The sequence below is a fragment of the Balaenoptera physalus genome (genome assembly GCF_965194825.1).
Source record: "Balaenoptera physalus genome assembly, chromosome: 12".
Lineage (NCBI taxonomy): Eukaryota > Metazoa > Chordata > Mammalia > Artiodactyla > Balaenopteridae > Balaenoptera > Balaenoptera physalus.
In genome coordinates, this window is record NC_138897.1 from 97,225,747 (window position 1) to 97,248,639 (window position 22,893).

Consider the following 22,893-nt stretch of genomic DNA (forward strand, 5'->3'; position numbering starts at 1 on the left):
TGATTGCATTTCAGACTAGTGAGCATGGAAGAGCGAGGCAGCCTCTATTTACAGTGGGTGTTGGATAATTACCTTTTGGCCTACCTTTTGTTGGAAGATCAGACCTCTTAAAACTGAAGCTTACGAAGAGTTTGCCCTGATTTAGAATACTTGAAATTATTATGTGCTTCAGTTAAGAATGTATGCTTTTGAGTCTGACAGTTAAAGGAGGCCACTTACTGGTTGGAAGTGTTTTAAATGCACTGGGACCTATTTCCTTTTTAGTAACAAGGGAACATAACTCGCTCAGAGGGGGCTTGGGAGGCTCAAATAAGACAATGTTTGTAAACAATAACTTCTCACCTGGCAGCCAAAAAAAGTAACTGATTTTATAACAATGAATTAGAATCATAAAATTTGTTGAATTACATTTAAATTTAATAACGTAGGTACCTGGACATTTTGGTTTCCATTGAGGTTTTAACTTCACTGATGCTTCGCGGGTGGAGCGCAACCAGGAATATCCTCACTGAGCACCAGCCGGTCCTGGAGAAAGGGCCTGTGATCGCGTTCCCACGACAGGAGGGTTTCCTGCAGCAAATCTCCAATTTCCTCTCTGTTCACCCATGTCCGCCTTAGTATATTTGGACGGTGGGGATTGCTTCCCCCAACCCTGCTGTCTATGTTTTTTCTCTCACTTCTTGAAAAGAACCTTAAAACGAGAAAAACAGAAGATTATCTTTTTATAAAAATTAGAAAACATGGATAAGCAAAAGGAGAAAATTTAAAAGCCAAATAAAATAAAACAATAATTTTGTCACCCGGTGGCAACCAGGGTTTAACAATGTGGCATACATCATTTTGTGAATGTACTTTTCAAATGGGCTCGTCTCACTCACACTGCTTTATAACAGCGATTTTTATTGTACAATGTATCACTAGTCGGGTCAGGAAGCATTCTTTCTCCGCGCAACTACTAATTACCCTCCAGGAGCCCATCCTGTTTGTGAAGTGTGATGTGTTTAGCAATAGTCCACCAGGCGCTTGGGTCGTCTCCAGATTTTCAAGTGAACAAACGCTGAAATGTTTCTCTTTCTGCCGAAGTCTTTTGCGTAAGTTTAGGCATGAGCTTTGATGTCAGAGAATTTTTGCCCTGACCACCCTTTAAAAAGCAACTCGAAACCCTCCTGGTCTCCTCTCTTAGAGTGCCTTCCAGCTCGCTGTGTGTGCAACATCTCCCCGAACTAAACTGCACAGGGGAGAGGCCAGACCGTGTCCGAGCCAGGACGGCGGCACTTCAGAGGCTTCCCCTGCATGGCTGACCAGGGTCACCGAGAACTCGGGCCCCCAGGCCCCCACCGTCGTGAAGGCCTCTCCGCTGCGCGCAGCTGCGCCCCAGGGTCACGCGGGGGTGGGATCGCCGGGGGCCTCCGGCTGGGGGTGCGGAGGCACGGGCGGGGCGGGGATGTCTGCCCCCCCGGGCTGCGACCCCAGCCGGGCTTTGTCTCCGCAGAGCTCCAGGGCGGTGGCGTGGGGTTAATCCAGGGTCACAGCTTCCTCCTGCTGCAGGGGCCGGGGGTCGTGGCGCCCTCTCCTCCACCCCAGCCCAGCGCCCCCAGGACCCCGGCTCCGCTCCTTCTGGGACCTGAAGACGCGCAGAAGCAGGCTGGGTGGCGCCTCCGACGCCCCCCCTCGCCCCCCAACCTGTCGGCTCCCGTGCAGCCCCCCGAATGCCACGGACCCCTGAGAACCTCTCGGCTCCCCGAGAACCACCGGAACGCCCCAAACCCACGCGGGCGGACCCGCAGGCCCCCCGGACTTACAGGGCGCAGGGCACGGGCGGGGGTCGTCGGGCGGGGCCCTCGCAGGGATTGGCGGAGGCCTCGATACTCTGTAGCAACCGCGCCTTCCCGCCGCCTCCCCGGACGTGCGGGCGGAGCACGTGCGCGCCGAGCGTGGAAGCGGCCCCGGGCGCCTGGCGCGGGTAGTTGGGGGCGTGCGGATGAAGGTGAGTGAACGATGGGGGCGTCCGGGCGACGGTGACTGAGTCCGGCGTCCGGGGCGGGCCGCCGCGGAGGCCCCTCGGGCCCCGCGGGGAGAAGGGCGCCGGGAGAGGTCCGGCGGCGCAGGGCCACGGCCAGACGGAGGTGTCCGGGCAGGACGCAGGGCAGAGCCGCCTGCCCCCCACCCCCTCTGTGCCCGCCGGGCCGGGTCCCCTCAGTGTTCGGGGTGCCCCCCGAGCCCACTTCCTTCCCGAACTCCAGGACCCTCTCCATGAGCTCGGCCCTTAGCCTCCTTCCCGCCCTTCCTGGAGCCGGGTGGGGCGGGCTGTCGGCGCTGGGGGACACCCGGGTCTCTCGAAGGGTGCGGGGTCGCGGGCCTCCTGCCAGTCGCGACGGGAAGAAACGTGGGGCCCCGAGGCAGGAGCTCGTGACAAGGCGCTGAGGCCCGGAAGCGGCGGCGAGAGCGCGTCCCCTGGCGGGCGCCCTGGAGGCCCTGTCGGGAGGAAAGAGCTGGAAGCAGGCCAGACCCTCCGCCGGGAGCGCGGCACTTCTCCGCAGGTTCCCTCAACCCGTGCGGACAGCGGTTTGGCAGCATCGACTAAAAACGTGTCCTTTACGCTCGCTTCCAGGAGCCTGTTCTACAGAAGTGAGGTAGTTGTGAACACAGGTCTGCACATACTGTTTGAAAAAGCGATCGCCAGCTGCGTCAGCGGCCGCGGCTGGGAAGCTGCCGCTGCACGTTACACGTTACGCTGCGCCTCGCACGGGTGCTTTCCAGGACCCGGCGCAGACCGGGAGTCATGCCTGCGGTGCGGGCCCGATTGAGTATCGCCACAAGCAAACTCTCTCTGCTGTTAAAACTTGGTGTCTGTTTGCATAGTTAGGCGGTAATTTTTTAGAACAATGCAAAGCCTTCGGTCCTGCTTGCCGTGGCTCACCTGTTTGCGTCGGGGTGGGAGGGCGGCAGAGCGGGCTTTTGGGGTGCAACGGGCCACACGGAAGCCAGCCTGGCTGGGCCCCCGCCCTCGGGCCTTTGCAGGTTACCTCAGCTCTCAGCCTGTGCCCTCACCGGGCAGAGCGGGAAGCTTGGTGCCCGCGGCGATGTGAGGGCAGGGAGCCCAAACTCCAGCAGGGCTGGGCCAGAGGCCGGCACGTGTTCATTTCTTTGTCTCGGTGCCTTCTCTTCCTCCCTCCTTTCACTCTTTCTCTCTTTCCTTGTGTTCGTTCCTCCTTTCCTTCTTCCCTTCCCTTTCTAATTTTACTATTTTGTCGGATTAGAGCAACCCTTAAATGTTTGTGGTTTTCAAATATAAGGGGTTTTTTCCCCCAAAATTAAAATAGTTAAAAGCGAATTTTGTTGGTCCCGCCTAGCGGGCCTCTGACTCCCCTTCGAAGGAGCGCCAAGGGCGTCTGCCCAGCCCCTGGCCCGCGGCCCTGCCCACCCACTCCGAGAGGCCTTGCTCTCCGTCTGGCAGATGCTGGGGGGATCTGATGACCCCAGCGCAGGCGCGCCCGCCCCCCATAGAGCCCGGAGAAGGAAGGAGGAAACGCTGTGACAAGCGGTGTGAGAAGTGGGAGAAACAGAGAGGTGGCGCGGCGGGTGAGGGGCACGAGGGCACCAGACAGAGGTTCCAGGCGTGCGGAGTGAGAAGTCTGGCAGCGAGAGCAGCGAGCTGGGCCTTGGTGCACCGCCAGCGTCTACGCTGTTGTGGGGGCTACAAGGAAAGTCTGGCGGGCCCTGTCGCGCCGCCTTCTCTCACTGCTGCCACGATACCTGTGGCGGGAGAGGCCTCGCAGAGTTGCTCTGAGGATTGACGTGCAGTCAGCCGATCAGCGCCGGCGGTGGTCCTGACTGTCGTCTTGTTTGCAGAGGGGTTCAACCTGACTCAGGATGCAGAGTTTCCTGCAGCTGCTGAGGGGAAGCGGAGGTGCTGGCCTGCCCTTGGCCGAGCTGGTGACCCTCGCAGGCAGGCTGTGCCGGGAGGTACAGGACGACCCCGCCCAGGTGCAGCCCTTGGTCACGGCCGTGCTGGAGAGCCAGCTCCGCCTGTACCTCTTGGACAACGCGGACGTGGCCCTGGTGTGCGCCAGAGTGCTGGCCCAGCAGGAGCAGTACCGGGCTGCCTGCCAGCTGCTAGAGGTAGGACTGGGGGGGGGGGCGGGCGGGGAGAGGGGCAGCAGCCCACACCATCCTGAAGACGATGGAAATGCCCAGAAGTCAGCAGGAGCCTGGGGAGAGCTGCTATAAACCGAGCCAGGGCAGTTCAGTCTCACTGTACTAAGTTCTAACTTGCCTGCTAACCTGAGACAAAACTGTCCATCTATCGAATCCCTCTGGTCCTGGACGAGTGGTCCTGGCTTGGAAAGTTGGCACTCCGGTTAGTGAGGCAAGCAATCAAACAGACCCAGGACCGCAGTCCCTTAGCTGCGGGTCTGCATTCGGGAACTCTGAAACCACAAGTATCTTTGTCACTCCTCTGGTGGTACTTTGAACCTCAACTCAACTGGCATCAAACCTGAGCTGCATTGATGGGAAACTATTTACGTCTTTATTTATCCACTTAACATTACTGCAGTACGTTTTGCTACCCAAATCCTGGTGTGTTTGCTTGCAGGATGCTTCCTGCCCTAGATCATACTGGGATAGTGCAAATTATGGAGTATATACCTGTGTTACTTCCTAAAGTGTGAGGAATTCTGAATTCCAAAATACATCTGGCTCAAAAGGTTTTTTTTGTTTTTGTTTTTGTTTTTTTTTTAAAATTTATTTATTTTTGGCTGTGTTGGGTCTTCGTTTCTGTGCGCGGGCTTTCTCTAGTTGCGGTGAGCGGGGGCCACTCTCCATCGCGGTGCGCGGGCCTCTCACTGTTGCGGCCTCTCTTGTTGCGGAGCACAGGCTCCAGACGCGCAGGCTCAGTAGTTGTGGCTCACGGGCCTAGTTGCTCCGCGGCATGTGGGATCTTCCCAGACCAGGGCTCGAACCTGTGTCCCCTGCATTGGCAGGCAGACTCTCAACCACTGTGCCACCAGGGAAGCCCTCAAAAGGTTTTAGTAAGAGATTTGGGGACCTGTGTTTCCCTTTTTCACTCCATATTACAGTCCATGCATAACTCATGCTGAGTTTACCTTCACGATACTAAACTGCCCAGTTCTTTGTTTTTGCTCCCTCTCCCCCAAGCCCTGTGGCACCCTCCTGGCGCTCACGCCCCACCACCGTGTCCTCTCCTGCCCCCTCTATCTATTAGTCTTCACGTAGCAGCCAGAGGCAGTTTTAAAACTGCGGAAGGGACCACGGTACGCGCCGAGGCGCGGCCCCAGAGCCTGCCACGCCGTCCTGGCTCCCGCACAGTGGCTTGCTGCTCTCTTGGAACTCCCGAGATCTTTGTCTTTTGACCTTTGTGTGTGCCGTTCCCTCTGCCAGAGGCTGGACACCACTCTGTGTGGCTGGTGCCTTCCTACCTGTCCGGTTTCTGCTTTAAATGTCACCCTGTCGAGCTAGTGCCTCCTTTATTCCCAAGGACTTAAGGGAGCCCTCACCCCCCCTCTATGGCTCCTTCCTCAGCTCACAGTTAGAAACCTGTCTTTTTCGATCTGTGATCCGCCTCCCCTCCTGCACTGCAGGCCCCAGGAGCAGGGGCGCGTTAGTTCTGCTCATTAAAGGATCCCCAACACCCAGCATGACACCTGGAACGTAAGAGGGCTCAGCCTTCCAAATATGTCAGAATAAATGGCTGAACACACAGAGCTGAAGTAGCTGCCGTGAAGGCAGTCAGTGATGGAATGTGAGCGTGACATCAGTGATGAAAAACTCCCAGGAGAGGGACCGTAACTCAGGATGGTCCAGAAATGTCTCTGAGGAAGCGATGTGTTCTGAGACCTGAGAGAAAGGATGGGGCTGCCACGTCAAGAAAGGGCATTTCCCGCCAAGGGCCACTCCTGCAGCTGGGGAGGCGCCAAGTGGGTTCCCTGTCTGACGGTTGTGCTGCCGTCTCCATCCTGGCAGGAGACTGCAGGCCTCAACCCAGCAAAATGGGCTTTTCCTGATGCTGTTGAGAGAAAGCTAAATGATTCTCAGCACCTCCCTCACCAAGATGGGCCTGAGAACACTGGGGTTAAAGGCAAGAACCACATACTGACCACAGGGGCTGTGTCCAGCGGAGGCCCACACTCAGCGTCCTTGGCCATCTCTAAAGTCTGGTTACATGACCAAGCCGCACTGGGTTGGGGAGCTGTCACTGGCACAGACCGGGACCCCTTCGTCCCCCTCAGCTCAGAATGAACTCACTGAGCCCCAGGGGCCTGCCCTGCTGGTGGGAGAGAAAGGCCTTTCACGCAAGACGGGGATCAAGCCTCGGGCCCCTCAGACCTGACCATGTGGTTCTCAGCGCGGCTCGGCCTCTTGTGTGCTATGGCCACAGCCCGGAGTTGGCCTTCCCCTTGCCTGGCCCTCACCTTGGGGGGGGGGCGAGGGAGAGCTGTGCCCGCCTCCCGTTCGTGGGAGGGCCTGCTGGGGACAGGAGCCCAGCCATGGGGCTCGTGCTCTCGCCGCGGGGCACCAGCCAGCGGATGTTCTTAGCGGTCAGGCTGGGTCAACGGCAGGGCTCTGGGGCAGGCGAGCGTGCCGGGTCTCAGCAGGCTCTTGTCCACAGGGATGCCGGGTGCCGGGTGGCAGCCTGAAGCTAGTGCAGCTCTGGAATGACATCCACTACCGTCTGGTCATGAAGAGGCTCGGCGTGGCCACGCTGACCCCGGTGCAGAAGTTCCGGTGCCGGAAGAGGTATGCACCAGCCTTTATCGGCGCTTATTCCCTGGGGCTCCCAAGGGGTTTGCCCTCCCAGAGCACAGAAGGACTTAGGTGAAGTAGAGGCAGGGAGATGAGAGGAAGCAGTGACAGACAGAGGGCAATAGGCTCAACAGCAGCGGGTGCCCGCCACTGAGCCTCCTCTCCACCGCTCGGCTGGCTGTGGGGACGCTTTCCTACCTGTGCCCGCAGGGCGAGGAGAGGGACCTGTTCCCAGGACCCAGGCCGAAAGTTGTAGCTGCAGCAGGAGCCGCTGCCTGTCAGTGAGGGCCCTGCGGTGAGGGAGGCGGCAGGTGGGCACCCTGACCTCACTCGCTTCCTGCAGGATGGGTGCCCCTCAGCTCGGCTAATCCCCATGGTCAGGCTCTGCAGGCGCCTGGCCCGGATCCCAGCACGGCCCCTCAGGGCTGCAGGACCTTTAAAAGAGAGATAAAGGTGAGGGTCTGCAAGCACCACATGAGATACACTTAGTGCTTAGAAGGCCGTCTGGTACCCGGTGGCTGCTGGATAGATGTTGATGATAATCGCCACCGTGACCATTATCAGCACTAAGCACACGTTACGACTGCTAGTTACCATCATTACCATCATCACCGTTCATGGATGAGGTCACCAAGGCACAGAAAAGGTAGTCACTTGCCTGGTTACACACTAGAGAGATGCAAAGGCAGGATTCCAGCCTAGACATCGAGACTGTAGAGCCTTTGTTCTTGACCTTGGGTGTCCCCCACTGGCCAGGAGGAGCTGCAGGTCTTGCTCTGAGCTCCTGAAAGCCCAAGTGACAGGAGTTTCTGAGCCATGGGCCTGGTTGATGGAAGAAGAGATGGATTCCTTTTGCATCAAACAGAATTTTTCTCATGGTGCCCACCAGATATGTCCTCAAAGCCCAGCAGTTAATCAGTCTTGAGGTCTTCAGGGATGCAGTCAGGTCCCTCCATATAGGCTCTGACAGCCTGCCAGAGGGTGGCTCAGCAAAGTAAATGCCTTGGGGACCAGCATGCAGTGTTTGTGAAGAGGCCCCTGGTTGCTGGGTGTTACTAGAGGTGCTGGGGCCCTGCTGTCCTGGAGCTGCCCGCGGGTGTGGACGATGGACAGTAGACCAGGAAACAAAGCAGATCCCGTAATTCAGAGCAAGGAATGCTAGACGGAACTCGTTCAGTAGAGGGCTGTGACTCACTGGCTCTCTGCTTGTGGTAGGGCTGCAGCACAGGGCTGAGCCTTGGAGAGGCCTGAGCCCAGGGAAGGCGTGCTCTGGGCATAAGGAGGGGCGACACTGGAGTTAACAGCAGATGGTTAGTGCAGGAGCGGAGGTGGGAGGTTCTTGGAGTTTCTGGGAGTGGCCATGGCTGGGGAAAAGGTTGTGTCAGGATTGACTCTAGAGGATTTGCCGATAGGTTGAATGTACTGGAGAAGGTAAAGAGAATAAACCTGGCTGCAGGGCTCTTGGGCTGATTGGCAGGGACGTGCTGGTCTCTCACTGGATGTGCAGGACGGGCTGGGGGACGGTGTGGGGAGTGGGAGATTGAGCTCCACTGGGATGTGTGGGGTGTATTTGCGATGTTCGTGGGGATTTGTTCAATTGGCATTTGGATAGCAAATCTTGTATAGACCGGTGCTGTTTGTTTATATGCCACTTTTTTCTTTTGGAAAAATTCCAATATACACCCAGTAAAGAGGGTAGCATAACCAACCTCAGTACCCTCGTCCCCCGGCTTTAACAGTCATGGCCACTGGTCAGTGAGTGTTACTGGAAACCCTGGTGGAAGTGTGGGGTGTGGGCCCGGGCAACACGAGACCCCTCCCTTGTTCAGGGGACGGACCCAGGGACTGCAGCACACAGTCCTGCAGGGGAGGGGGGTGGCCAGTGAAAGGACAGGAAGTCCAGGGCAGCACGACAGGTGCATTCAGAAGAAGGGGGGGGGGGTCCGTAACCACCTCCTCACTGTCCTCATCTAGGAACCCACCGCCCGCCTCCCTCTGCCCTGACGGCCTCAAGAACCGGAACTTCCCCAGAGAAGTTCGCCAGAAGCTGCAGGACTTTGCTTCGGGCGTGAGCACCAACCCCAGCAAGGCCGAGCGGGTAAGAGCAGATGAGAGGGAGGCCAGGCAACCCTCCCCTTAGCCCATCCTCCCCGGTCCTTAGGGGACTCCCACCCTTAGGTGACATCACCACCCTGAGGGGATTGACCCGCATCCTTAGCCACACCTCTCCGCCTCCCCAGTGGCCTATCTGCCAGGGCGCTGGCGCTCTCCGCCTGCCCTGAACTGCCCTGGGGACGGAGCCCTTTGGCTGGCAGCCGCCTGCACACGTGGCGGGGTTAGTTTCATCACGGGAGTCTTAATACCCCGTCATCCAGTGTGGCTTCAACAGATGCTCACTGAGCGCTCACCGCGGCCGGGACTCCGGCAGGAGGGATGCACGGGTGAGCTCTCGGGAGTAGGTGGAGGGGGCAGCATAACAGCTTTGCCGCTCGTAAAGCTGGCGTGCTCCCTTCTCTCCCGGTCCAATCAGCGGGGCTCTCCCAGTGGTCGCCCCGCCCCTTCTCTCTGGGTCCAATCAGCGGGGCCCTCCCGCAGCTCCGTGCTGTGGCCCTTGGTGGTTCGGATATGTCTCCTGAGGAAGGACAGGTTCCTGATCGCAGGGTCGGTCGTGGCCGACGCGCTCTCGCACCGGGCCGGCGCGCGGGCGGTCAGTGGTTTGGTGGCGCCTCGGGAGGGTCCGGTTTGCAAGCCCTGCCGAGCCCTCCCGGCTGTGCGTGGCCGTCGGCCGGGCGGCGGCTTGAGGAGGAACAAGGCCAGAGGCCACGGCGCCGGCCCGCGTGATGCCCCGGCCGCCCTGTGTCCCGGCCCGCTGGTGTCCCGGCCCCGCGTCTCAGGAGCGGGCTGGGCAAGCGGCGTGTTGTTTCGGGGCAGGAGGACCTGGCCTCGGAGACGCGCTTGACCACGGAGCAGGTCTACAACTGGTTCGCCAATTACCGGCGGCGCCAGAGGGCCCTTGTGCAGCGCGCGGCGCCAGCCCGGGACTCGGCGGAGGACGGCACCGCGAGGGAGGCCGTCCCGCGCCCCCCGCAGCCCACAGGCCAGCCCCACCTTGGCTCTGGGTGCGTGGGCAGGCCTCAGTGGTCGGGTGAGTGGCCCCTCTCCCAAAACCTGTGTCTAGGGCCAGGCCGAGGTAGGGTCACTGGTTACAGGACAGGACCCTCTCCGCCAGCCCCCGTCTGCACGTTCGGGACTTCACCCTGTGGGAAGCGAGATCGCTGAAGCTGAGGGTCAGGCTGGGCTCAGGATGGGCCCAGGTGGGGCTGCAGCGGCGTTTTGCGTTGAGAGGTTACTTTGCGGCCAGGGCCAGGAGTCAGTGGGAAGTGAGCCAAGCACTAGAATTTAGGATGTTCTGGGTTCCTAATTATGGGTGTTGGTTCAGACCAAAGACGGATCAAGGGACAAACAAAGAATACTGAGCAGCCAGCATGGCTGCTCTTAACCGGCTGGGAAGGAGGCTGGGAGTCTGAGCATCACCCAGCTTCCCCTCCTGTCTGATCGGCTTTTCGCAGGACCTGAGGAAAGTGGGTCTGCACAGACCCAGGAGACCACCCAAGGGCCGTGGGAGCCACTGGTCCTGACCCCAGACTTCTCTGGAGACGAGACCATGCCAAAGTCACTGGCTCCCAGGTACTGCCACCCACGTGGGCCACGGGACCGTCCCCTGTTCAATTCCCCATCCTCAGTGGGAGACCAGGCCTGGAGTGGGCGTAGGAATGCCTGCCGGACACTGGGGCCAGCTCAGTGATGGAGGGCAGAGAGAGCTGAGACCCCAGGTACAGGGGAGCCACTGGCAAGGAGCCCACGTCGTGGACCCCAAACTTGTTCCCTGGAGCCTGACTCACAGCCTGACTTAACGTAAATTTTGGAGAACGGGGAAAACAAAGAAAAACATGCAGACCTGTCTCCTAAAGGCAAACCCGCTGTCCTCGTGGTCTGTTTCTCTCTAGCATTTGGTCTGGCTGGTATATCATTAAGTTAGTAACAGCCAACATTTCTTGCTACAGACCAGGCCCTGTCAAACCGCTTTCCCTCACCCTGTTGCCCCTGTGGTGCCGCACAAACTGCTGTGAGGAAAGTGCCGGCAGCAGCAGGACTGAGTCTGAGTGTGGGACCAGGTCCGCGTCTGTGTAAACATCAAGCTGTGCCCGCTTTTTCCATTTACACTTGTGTTTTCAGCGTCTCTCATGACACCACCTGGGCTGGCACCTCACATCCAGGCTGGCACTACCCAGGTGTGTGGCCTTAGGCAGGTTCCCGTGACCTCTCAGTGTCCGCTTTTTCTCGCCTGTGAAATGAGGATAGTGATGGACCCTGCCATGCACGTCATTGCACAGATGACAGGGGTGGGGGGTTGTTAACAAAAGCCCAGGAGCACCATCTGAGACACAGGGAGCATTTGGGGAATATTTTAATTCTTTAAATTATTAGCTGCTGCCTAACATTCCTTTAAGATCCACCTTCATTTTATCATTCAACTATTAGGCTCTTCCTAATCATTTTCAGCTTTCAATATTGTGGAACAATGCTTCATTGAAGGCCCTTGTAAATAAGCTGCTAATGTATCTTAGGTTTCCAGCGGTAGTATTTTTTGTGTCTCTGGAACCCTTGCAGCCCCAGGGAGAACTGTGAAGGCAGCGTGATTGGGGTGGACCCCACAGCCATCTGTGGCTGCGTTGAGTCCGGAGCCCAGATTCCCAAACTGGGCCGGAATCTCCTCCCAGGCCCACCTCCCCCAGCCCGAGGGAGCCTCTGCCCACCAAGGGATGATGTTCGCTGTGCTCCCCAGGTCTCTGCAAGGTGGTGAGATGTACCAGGAGGGGCCTAGCCACGATCCTGCCACTCTTCCTCCCGTCTGCCCTGGCCCTGGCCCTGGCCTCTGCCCTCTGGCTGCTGGCAGCAACACGCTGGACCCCTCTCTGGGTGCCCCCGAGTCGTGGCTGACGTCTCTTGCACTGGCATCCTCCAAGGAAGTTTCCTTCCAGACTAGGCAACTGATCCACAGTCACGGGCTGGACCTCACGATGCGCCCTGCAGATGCTCCTCTGGCTGTGTCCATCGCCGCCCTTGGTGAGCCCAGCGCCACAGGTGGGTCTCGCTAGACAGACCATGTGTTTCTACATCAGATGCTTCAGCTGCTTGTATGTCATTTGATGGGGAAGAATTCTGAGGGGCCAGGACTTTCTGCTTGAATCTCATGTATTTGATTAGACCCCAGACCAGTGCAGTTGGAACAGGCTCTTCCCACCAACAGCCTGGATATTTTTCATTTTATTTTTGTTTTCAAAATAAAATGTGCACGTGACTAAAAAAATAAGATGGTGAGGAAAGAGTTAAAACGAAATAAAATGGCTGCCACCCCTGTACTCCAGTCCCTGTAACTAACCAGCCAACATCTGCTCCAACAGAGGAGGGCTGAGCAGTTCAGACCCCTGGCCCTCTCATCCTAGTTTCTTCCTTAGTTGTAACTGTCGCTATAAATACCTTTAAAGAACACGTATTCAGGTATATATTTTGTGCACCAAACACGATAGCGTCTTGTGACATCCCAGCTTCTAAGGAGGATGTTGGCACTGAACTCAGCCCGTCACCTAAATTCCTTAGTCTTCTGTGGTTACATACAGGTCGTCTTGTAGTTTGTCATTGCCTCCCTTTTTTCTTACATTGTCTGCTTTTATCAACATCCCTAACTTCTTGCAGTGTCTTAAGCATCCCCTCTGAAGACTTGTTGCTGGGGCCTCCTTCTTCCTGCTCCCAGTCTGGGGTGGAGCCGTCATCCCAGGAGCAACTTTAACTGCTTCCCTGGGTTTGCTTCAGTGTTTCCTTAATTGCAAGTCTTGTTCCTTCTTTCTTGACTCTTGTTATGTTAGAGAACATCTTTAATTAACTTTATAAGAAAGGGTGCCTGCAAGGTAAAGTGTCTGAATTCCTTGCATCTTCTGAAATTGTCTTTAATCCGCCCTCAAGTTTGATTAACGATTTGTCAGGGACAGAATTCTGAGTTTAAAATACTTTTTCCCTTAGAAATTTGAAAGCAACACAGCATCCAATCATAGCATCCAATGTTGTCATTTTAAGTTAGATGTCATTCTGATGTTTACGTATTTTTCCTTTATTGGAGCTTTTTATTTTTGAAGTCTTGGTGTTCTGAAATTTCACAGTGATGGTCCCAGGTGTGAGTCTTTTGAATTCACTTTGTTGTTAAGCTTTTCAATTTAAAGAACCAGAGAACAAGGTCTTCTTTAAGCTCTGGGCACTTCTTGTGATTTTCTTTGATAGTTTCCTCCTTCCAGTTCTCTCTTTAGAGCACAAATGTTATTTGGATGTTGGAAATCCTGGACCAATCTCCCAAAATGCTTACCTTTTAAAAAAATTTCTTTTTTATTGTATGTGCTTTTGTCTTAAACTCTGTCTTATGATATTTTGACAGTTATATATTTTAAGAGAACTCCAAGCTCTCTTTTCTTTTTTTTAAAAAATTATTTATTTATTTGGCTGTGCTGCGTCTTAGTTGCGGCACACGGGGTCTCTAGTTGCCGCGTGCAGGCTCTTAGTTGCGGCATGCGGGATCTAGTTCCCTGACCAGGGATCGAACCTGGGCCCCCTGCATTGGGAGCATGGAGTCTTAATCACTGGACCACCAGGGAAGTTCCCCAAGCTCCCTTTTCTTATTTCGGATCTTCCTTTCTTCATAGATCATGTTACTTGTTTTTGTTTTTTTTAATAAATTTAAAAAAAAAATAATTTATTTATTTTTGGCTGTGTTGGGTCTTCGTTGCTGCACAAGGGCTTTCTCTAGTTGTGGCGAGCGGGGGCTACTCTTCGTTGTGGTGTGCGGGCTTCTCATTGAGGTTGTGGAGCATCTGCTCTCGGTGCGCGGCCTTCAGTAGTTGTGGCGCGCGGGCTTCAGTAGTTGTGGCGCGCAGGCTCTAGAGCGCAGGCTCAGTAGTTGTGGCGCACGGGCTTAGTTGCTTCGTGGCATGTGGGATCTTCCCGGACCAGGGCTCGAACCCGTGTCCCCTGAGTTGGCAGGTGGATTCTTAACCACTGCGCCACCAGGGAAGCCCCGATCGTATTACTTTTTATAGATGCAATATCTTATATGTCTCTGAGTATCCTAGTTAGAAGTTTCAGAAAATGTGCTTTTTTGCCTGAAGGGGGGAATGTTGGGGTTGTGGATTCAGGCCCTTCCTTGAACAGGGGAGGAAGAGGTGCCCCAAAGAGGAAGAGCCTGGAGACTCATTTCTCCGAGGCAGCTTTTCCATCTGATCGGATTGGTCTTTGATTTCAGAGACCTTTTCCTGTCCATGTTTACTAACAAGGCTGGAGTTGGGATGGGCAGTGGCCAGCCTCATACTGGGATGAGGGAAGCTGGTCTTCACACCGTGTCCAGCCTATGTGAGGGGTGATGTTCTCTGGGAATTGGAGAGCTCCCTGCTGGTTGCCTGAGCACCTTGCTTTCCCTCCCTCCCTGCAAACCTCTCAGGGTCCTTGGCCCCTGCTTATGCCCCAGCTTCCCTTCAGACACCCCGCACCGTGGGATCAGACCTGTGCCCTGCATCTGCAGAACATGGACATCTCCCACCTGCCAGTTACCCTTCCCATGACACTCCCTTCGTTCTAGGCTTTGGGCTTTTTATTTCTGTTTCTCTTGGAGGAAGAAGATTAAACCCACTGATCTATTCTGTGTAAACTGGAAATGTTCAAATTAGCACTTAACCATATTTCCTGGACCTCAGACTATCTGTAAAGTTCTGCAGGAAAGGGGAAACAGCAGAAGGCAGAGGTAGAGTCATACACCAAGTGGTTAGGAAGGTCTAGGCTCTGGCAGACAGGAGGGAGGACTGTTGTTTGGGGTCTGAGATCAGGGATGCATGCTAGTTTTACCACCTGGATAGACTTAGGGCAGCAATGGACCTTCCTTCTTAGCTCACTTTGCTCCTAAATGTCTGTTGACCCAGAATTGATCACGTCCACAGTGGCTTGCCTTTTAGGGTGAAAGACACCCTGAGGGATTTTCTACAATATTTTAAGTAGAGAGAAAAGGCAAGGTAAGGTAGTAACACCTTGCACTGCAGTGAAATCATGGTGAAACCCAAGGTGAAAGGGGAGGGCAACGGCCACGGGCTGGGCCAGCCTGTGGTGAACGGGGGACACCGCGGGGTCTCTCCTCAGACAGCCGCGGTGGGTGTAGGGCGGACTGGGGTGCTGAGTCTTTGTTTGGCACTGGGGCTGGCGTGAGATCTAGAATGACAAAGAAAAATTTGAGGTCAGCAAAACCTGACATTGTTTTGGTCTTTGGGAGCCTGCAGAGGCCACCGAGATCAGCAGTGGTGGCTGCTCTTTCCTCGGCGCGGGAGCCGAGGCGGGGGCTGGCCAGGCTGGACGCCGCCTCTCCGCGGAGGCCTGTGTTGGGCTGCACGTAGGCTGTGCTCCCTTCCCCCAGCACTGGGTTGTGGGATTTCTTCCCGTGCAGGATTCGCTGACCCTCCCAGCAGCAACGCCCAGAGCACATACCTGGAGGAGGGTCCAGGTACCAGCGGTGGCCGAGTGGAACCACAGGCGAGCGGCTTCCTGGTGCCCCAGCCTCCGCTGCAGGCTCCTGAGTTCACCCTCACCCAGAGGTAAGCTGCACAGCCACAGGGCTCAGGTGACACTGCCTACGGGCCGCGGACAGGGTGCCTGGTGCACAGACTCACCATCTCCAACGGTGCAGAGTGCGTCCTTTCCTCATGGATTTCTGGAAACCTCAGCAGTCCCCCAGGCTACATCTACCAAAAGAAGATGGTAGTGTTTCCCTCAGAGAAGCATTGGAGCAGATGCGGGCATCCGTTCTGTGGATGGTGCTTAGGCCTCCACGCTTCCCCAGAGGTCTCCCTGGGCCCCAGCAGCCTCTTTCAGGCATTTTCTTTTCCCCAAAGACTGTTTTAGTTTCTGGACAGCATCAAGGTCCTGATTGTATATTCCAAATTGGAGTTTTAAAGGGGCTTGGGACGGCCGTGAACGGCCTAGGTGCTGTGGACTGTGGCCAGTGGAGGCCGTGGCAGTGACCAGAGACTTCACAGGAGGCGATGTCGGGCCAGGGGTCCTCTGGTGGAGAGGGAATCTACGATGGGGGCCGCAGGACAGGGTCCCCAGGGTTCGGGGTCTCCCAAGTCTGGGAGCAGAAGGCCAGGTGCCCCGTGAGGGCAGAATTACTGGGGGACATGGGAGAGAAGGGGAGCAGCCTCCCAGGTCACAGGCTCTGCTTGCGGAAAGAGCCAGACGGTGGGAAAATCCAGACCGTGCTGATGGACTCACTTTTCCGTTTATGACCGGGAGCCACACACAGCAGCCACAGGGCCCCTCGTGGCCTGCTGGGCCTCTGCACTGGCTGTGTCACCCTTGGACTCCAGTGCCCCGGCTCATCTTTGTGAGTGTGACTTACAAATCTCCTACAAACCATAGCTGTGCTGCTAGTCACAGGTCACAGGGCTGTTTCCACCCCGGCCGCCTCAGGACCAAGGCCCTGCTTTCTTTAGCTGCGTTTCCTAGAGTCTCGTGGAAGTGAAATCGTACAGCGTGGACTCTCTTTTTGGTGTGGCTTCTTTCCCGCAGCCTGACCGCTGTGAGGCCTGCCCCGCTGCTGTGTGTGTCAGCGTCCCTCCCGCTTCGTTGCCGCGTCCCGGTCCTTGGTGGGGATTGTCATCACCTGTTGGCAGGCATTTGGGAGCTCCTGGTTTGGGGCTGCTGTGCATATCCCCAGACACGTGGCGGCCTGCGTGTTTGCCTTCGTGTCCCTGGGGCGTGTACACCTAGCGGTGGGATGACTGGGTCACAGGGTAGGTGTGGTGTGACTTTGAGGAACTGCGTGGTCATTGTTCCAAGCGGCCGCACCTGTTCCCCCTGCCGCTACCCCTGATTCGGTCCTAAGGACCTCTGGACTCCCTCACACCTCAGGCCTGTTCCTTCTCGTGACCTTCTCTTCCTTCCCATCTCTGCTCACCACCCCCTCCTCTGTGAGCCTGCCCTGATGTGCTCTCTGATTACCTGAGCCACCTGCCCAAGGTGTCACACAGGCCCCTCCAGCATCCTGCACACCTGAGGGCCCTGCAGGAGGAGGCCGTTCCCAAAAGAGAGTCTGGCCCCAGGAAGGGCTCCTGATGGGCAGAAAGTTCTCAGGGTGTGTCGCTCACAGTAAACAGCGTGAGCCTCAAATAGGGCCTGGCAAAGGGCCTGTCCTGACACTGTCCCTTTTCCAGCACCCCGGAGCTGGCCCCGGCCCCGCCTGCCTTCCCTGGCCCCGAGTCGGCCATGGAGCTGGGCCAGCCCATGCCCTCCAGCCAGGTGAGGCCTTCCTACGAGGTACCGTGGGTTTCCCTCCTAACTCCTGGGTCCTCAGCTTGGGACTTTGGAGTGAATAAAACGGGCAGAATTGAACATGGGGCAGGGATGCCTTGAGGCTGGACTTGGTGGAATGAGAACTGGGAGGCAGGTGTCATGGGGAGGTGTTCCTTACGGAGTCCAGAGGGGGTGGGTCCCAGGATCAGGGGTGACCCAGATGGGAAGGCAGAGCCCACAGAGGGTACCTCCGTGTGTGATGCTGTGTTGGCATTCCAGGTGCAGTGGCCCGATGACCAGACCTCCAGCGACGCCTTCTGGGGAGCCAGGATGCTCCTTGAGCTTTCAGGGGGCAGCCTGGGCTGAGCTGCCCCTCGGGAGCCCGGCCAGTGCTCCAGGGGAGCAAGTGTGGACGTCTGGTAACACAAGTTACAGAGCTCTGTCCCTACAGAAGAAGGAGGTCCCCAGAGTTCCCTGGGGGTTCTGCTGAGAAGCACTGAGGGCTGCTGAGCCCCCTGCTATGTTTGAATAGTTTGGTTGGCAACTCCCTATACTGCAAGAAGCATCTGAGAAACATTCATGAAGTCAGCAGTCAGAGGTGGGTCTGTTCTGCTCAGGCAGCAGCAGCTTGCAGTCAAGCTCCTGGGCAGGCTGTGGGCAGGAAGGCCCCTCTCCAGAGAGGAGGGTGTGGCACTGCAACCACCCTCCCGCCTGTGCTGTGACAGGCCGGCCTTCTCCGCCCAGCCCCGTGGTGAGTGCGGTGTGGGCCCGCACGTAGGCACGTGCTCCGCAGGAGAGCGCTGGGTGGGGCGCGGCGCCTTCCCCTCACATTGTGATCCGTTGTGTTTGCCGACCAAGTGTTCTGTTCAATTAAAGTTTAATGTTCTGACACCCCCCTCCCCCATTCACTTAACTGTCCCGGACACCTGCCCCTCCCAGGCCTGGCCCCCATTGCACAGTGCGTGGGCACTACTCCACGCATCAGAACCTGGTGAGGGATATTCGGATCCTTCCCACCGGCTCCGTTTTATAAGCAGCGTCCCGTGGGCATCTCTGCGCTCTGCCCCTCACCTGGTCACTTTGCCCCGGGAACGAGGAATTGCCCCCAAGGTGGAAACGGTGTGCCGAGCGCACAGGCCAGGGGCTGAGCTTTGACACCCAGGACTGTCCCCTCCGGGAATGGGCCCTTGACCCTCACCTCCCCGTCCTGTTGGTCAGCAGAAGTGGTACAGCGGGGAGCAAAGTCAGGTTTGTGCCCTCGGGGCTCACAGGAGAGTGGGGAGAGGCAGAGGACTAAGGGGGCGCTTCCAGGTACTTGCTGGGGGATGGGGTGAAGTGGGGAGCAGCTGAGAGCCTGGGACGCCTGAGTGGACGCCGGGAGCTCCCCAGGAGCGGTGTCTCAGCTGAGACCACCAGTGCTCCCCCCGCAGCCCGTCACATCCCATCTTCCTCGCCAGAACCGCAGGCAGGGCCGAGCACCACGAGTGACAGGCGTGCCACTTGGACGGCCACTCACATTCCAGGTTCCCGGAAACTCGGGCCTTTCAGTTTGAAAACATTTCCTTATTTTGAAACAATTGAAAACTGGCCAAAAGTTGAAAACGGGGTACAAAGATCTTTTTTCCTTTGAGCCATTTGAGAACAAGTTACTGACCTGCTGCCCCATCATATTCCCCTAATACTTTTATGTGTTTCCTTCAGATAAGGAATTCTACACATGCACAGCACCTCCATGGAAATCAGGGAATCAGTCCTGGTGCTTTACCGCCTCCTAATTGCCAGACACCATGAGAGTTCAGGTAGTTGTCCCAGTAATGCCCTGGATGTGAGAGAATCCAAATCCGCCCCATAGCACTGGCTGCCTTTACTCAACAGGGCTTTCAGTGCCCTTCAGCCTGGGACAGTCCCTGGGTTTTCCTGGCCTTCCATGACCTCGACTTGAGGATTGCAAGCCAGTTACTCTGCAGAATGTCCCCCAAAGTGGCCATGTTTGACGTTTCCTTGTGATTTGGGGTTTGCATTTGGAAGGACTATCCCAGAAGTGACGCTTGGTCCTTACTGCGTCTTCAGGGCGGCACGTGGTCTTGCTCACCTCACCCCATCGCTGATGGTGTTCATCTCCATCACCTGGTTAGGGTGTTGCCGACCAAGCTTCTCCACTGTAAAGTTCCTCTTTTTCTCTTTGTGTAAGTATTTTAGGGGGTGGTGCTTTGAAGCTATGTAAATATCCTGTTTCTCATCAAATTTTCTATTAACTAATTCATTAGTTTCCCTAATGTGCTTACCTAATTCTCAGAATTCGTGAACACTGTACTCTCCCTTTTACCCCAGTTCTGGGATCTCAGACGTCACTGACGTTCCCCACACATGCACACAGTGTACAACCCCGTCACCAAGAGTCACTCTTCATGATGTACCCTTCACCCAAATGGTGATTGATGTAAATAACTGAGTTCCACAACGCATTTTACCCACTCTTATCCACACAACCTGTCCCCACATGAAGCACGCTCTTCAAACTCACTCACCCTTATTCAAATTCTGCACAACATGTCAGCACAATTAGTGAATGCGCTTTAGGGTTAGGGGTTAGGGGTTATAACGCCCTGGGCTGCTACAGGGTGTGCCACCCATCGACCTTCCCAGGAAACATGTAGAGCTCTGGGCCTGTCCTGGTCTCCTGTGGCCAGCAGACCCTGGTTGCCCTGGGTGGGGACTGGTCACAGTCAGAGGCGGGACCCTGGTGAGGACCCGTGGTCCTCTCATGAGGACCTCTAGGGCATTTTCCTCCCTCCTACCCTTGGCAGGCACTGGGCTCCATCCTGAAAGTCCCAGAGCCCTGATTCGCCAGCTGCATCAGGTGTGCTTTGGAGAAAATGGACTAAAGTCTCTGGAGCTGACCCTTGACAGACCGGACCTCCTGCGGAGGGCCACCTATGCTGTGTCAAACCTGCGGAAGGAGGCAAGGGGCTCGCCCCTCCTCCACAGAGCACCTGGAGGGAGGGGGCTCTGCCCTCTGGGTCCTGCCAATCAGGCCTCCTGCCCACCACTTCCCTCCCTGCTTCCTGGCTTGACCCCAGGCCCTTCTGAGAAGAGGGTGTTGGCCCACAGTCTGTCCTGCTCGCCCCTCCTGAAAGGGCCAGCCTGAGCCAGTGGACATTGGTGAGATGCAATGACCAGGCAAGAGTGCCTCTTTCTGTGTCTCCCCTACTGAGATGAAGACGCAGATAGCGGCCATTCCAACCTGCTGATGGCTGGGGGAGGGGCCCAGAGGATGGTGAGGGGTGGGGTCTGGCTATTCCTGGGCTTTCCAGGCTCCAGGAAGGGGGGGGTGCTGTGACCAGCACCAGGGAGCCCCCCCCCCCTTGTCCTCATCCTCCCATGGCCCCTGGAGGCTGAGAGCTTTGTCCAGAGCTCCCAGACAGACAGGGCCAGAGTGACCACCCAGCAGTGGCCTTGGTCTGTCTGTGAAGGGCCCTGCCTCTACCCTCACCCACCGTGGTCTGGGGGGAAGGGGACAGAGCAGAGGGTGCCTGTATCTGTTCCTTAGGGCTGCTGTAACAAAGTACCACAAGGGAATCCCTGGCGGTCCAGTGCTTATAGGACTCCACACTCTCACTGCTGAGGGTGCGTGTTCCATCCCTGGTCGGGGAACTAAGATCCCACAAGCCGCGCGGTGCAGCCGTAAAACAAAACAACGAGGTGCCACAAACCAGGTGGCTCAGAACAACAGAAATCTGTCATCTCGTGGTCCTGGAGACTGGAAGTGTGGCATCTAGGTGTTGGCAAGGCCTTGAGGGCACCGGGGGGAGGATCTGATTCAGGGCTCCCTCCAGCTTCTGGCAGCTCTTGTCTTGGGACAGCATAGCTGCAGTCCTCACAAGGCATTTTCCGTGTGTGTGTGTGTGTGTGTGTGTGTGTGTGTGTGTGTGTGTGTGTGTGTGTTGTCTGTCCAAATTCCCCCTTTTTATACCAACACGATCATAGTGGGTTCCGGCCAACCCGAATGATTTCCTCTTGACTTGATCATCTGCAAAGACCCCATATCCATGTCATGTCACATTCACAGGTACTGGGGGTTGGGACTTCCACAGGTGGATTTCTGGGAGCACAATTCAACCTGTAGCAGTGTCCCTGTTTCTGGCAGTGATCTCCACCCCTTGCTGGCCTGAGGCGCCTTGGTCCCTCCCTGGGGCAACCCCATCACGCTTACTGGGGGCCCCAGGCAGGAGACCCTATCCCTCCTGGCTGTAGGACTTGGGTCTGGCGCTGGGCTCCTCCGCCCAGTGAGGGCTGGGGCCAGCCTGTCCTGGGGTTGGAGGTGCTAAAGTATTGAAGGTAGTTAGATGGAGGCCTGGCTCTCTGGGTGCAGAGCCATATCCATGTTGGCGGGGCCAGCGGGGCCCGGACCGTGTCTTCAGTATCCAGAGAGTGGAGCGTGTGGACGGAGTGAGGCGCAGGCACCCTCAGCTCTAACCCAGTACAGAAGCAGTAGCGTGGATCCGCTTCTGGGGCCGACCCCTGGGGAGCCCGGGCCTGTGTGTCTGTAACAGCATCCGCGGGGTTCGTGCGGCTTCTCGTGGAACTGGGCCCCCGCGGGATTACACAGCTGGGAGCCCTTCTGTGTGGCCGGACCGTGTTCATCTGGGTCACGCACTTGGTGCTGGTGGCGCCCGAGTGCCACGCCACTCCAAGGCTGTGTCGTGGGTGAGCCATGCCTGCCCTCACTCGTGGTCCCGACAACACCGCAGTGTCCTTTCCCTGAGCAAGATGCCACCCTCTGGTGGCCTGTGGAGCCCGTGCTGTCCCCAGCTGGGACTCGGGGGACAGCGGCCGGGAGGGCAGAGCGCAGGCGTTGGCCTTGGACGTGGGCACGGAATCTCATCCTCGGGGCTTTGGCCCAGGGTTTCTCTTTATCTTCTCACTAGAATGTCATCAGGGCTCCAGTCGACCCTTGAGCCAGTGGGGCTGGGGCGCTGACCCTCTGCCGTCAGAATGGAGTTTGACTGATGGTCGCCCTCCGTCACCCTGGTTTCGCATTGGTGGATCCAGTCTGCAGCATTTTCTATGGAAAAGAATCCACACGTGAGTAGATCCGAGCGGTTCAAACCCGAGTTGTTCAAGGGTCAACTGTATTTTACGAAAGCATCCCCGCATTAAGGCGCTGTCACTCAGGGCACACAGCGTTCTTCGTACAGAAGTGGGTCATAGTGGTACTTCCGAAGGGCCGCACGTGCACCGGGGACCGGCCCCGCCAGCCACCCGAGGGCCAGCCGCCCCTGCGTTCTTGCTCTCATGAGTGTTCTGATGGCCCTTTCTTGTTACAGTGTTGATGCCGTTGAACAAGTTAATCGACACGTTGAAAAGGAGGTGTGTTAAAACTCACAACATTAAGTTTAAATCCAGTTTTTACACCAAAACGAGAATATATTAAAATTTTTCCTTTCTGGCTTTAATGGAAGTGAGCTCATCAACAACTTTTTCCTTTTGTTGAGAAAGTCACAGTTTAATAGGCAGCATATTTGTAATACTACATAAAATATGTCTGTTTTGTAAACAGTGACATCCTACACTAAATGAAACATGTAAGCATATCAAGCTTTGTTATTAAAATCAGAATTTGTTAAAGGTCACTTAACACTCAGCTGTTAACTGTGAACCCAAATGGTCCGGGGTCTTTTCTAGTGGGAGATTTCTAAGCACCATTCCCAGCTTTTCTATGCTAATTGGTCTGTTTACATTGTCCTTATT

The 22,893-nt window shown here is 56.4% G+C and overlaps 1 protein-coding gene across 1 annotated transcript; it reads left to right on the plus strand.

Annotated features, from left to right (window-relative positions):
- Nucleotides 1-2,649: 2,649 nt before the first annotated feature.
- Nucleotides 2,650-17,296, plus strand: ANHX (anomalous homeobox). The gene is made up of 8 exons (XM_082417043.1): nucleotides 2,650-4,122; nucleotides 6,632-6,759; nucleotides 8,740-8,863; nucleotides 9,697-9,910; nucleotides 10,335-10,452; nucleotides 11,612-11,919; nucleotides 15,092-15,446; nucleotides 17,064-17,296. Exons 1-8 carry the CDS (start codon nucleotides 3,874-3,876, stop codon nucleotides 17,260-17,262), a joined length of 1,695 nt encoding a protein of 564 aa, XP_082273169.1. The 5' UTR covers nucleotides 2,650-3,873; the 3' UTR covers nucleotides 17,263-17,296.
- The last annotated feature ends 5,597 nt before the right edge of the window (nucleotides 17,297-22,893 follow it).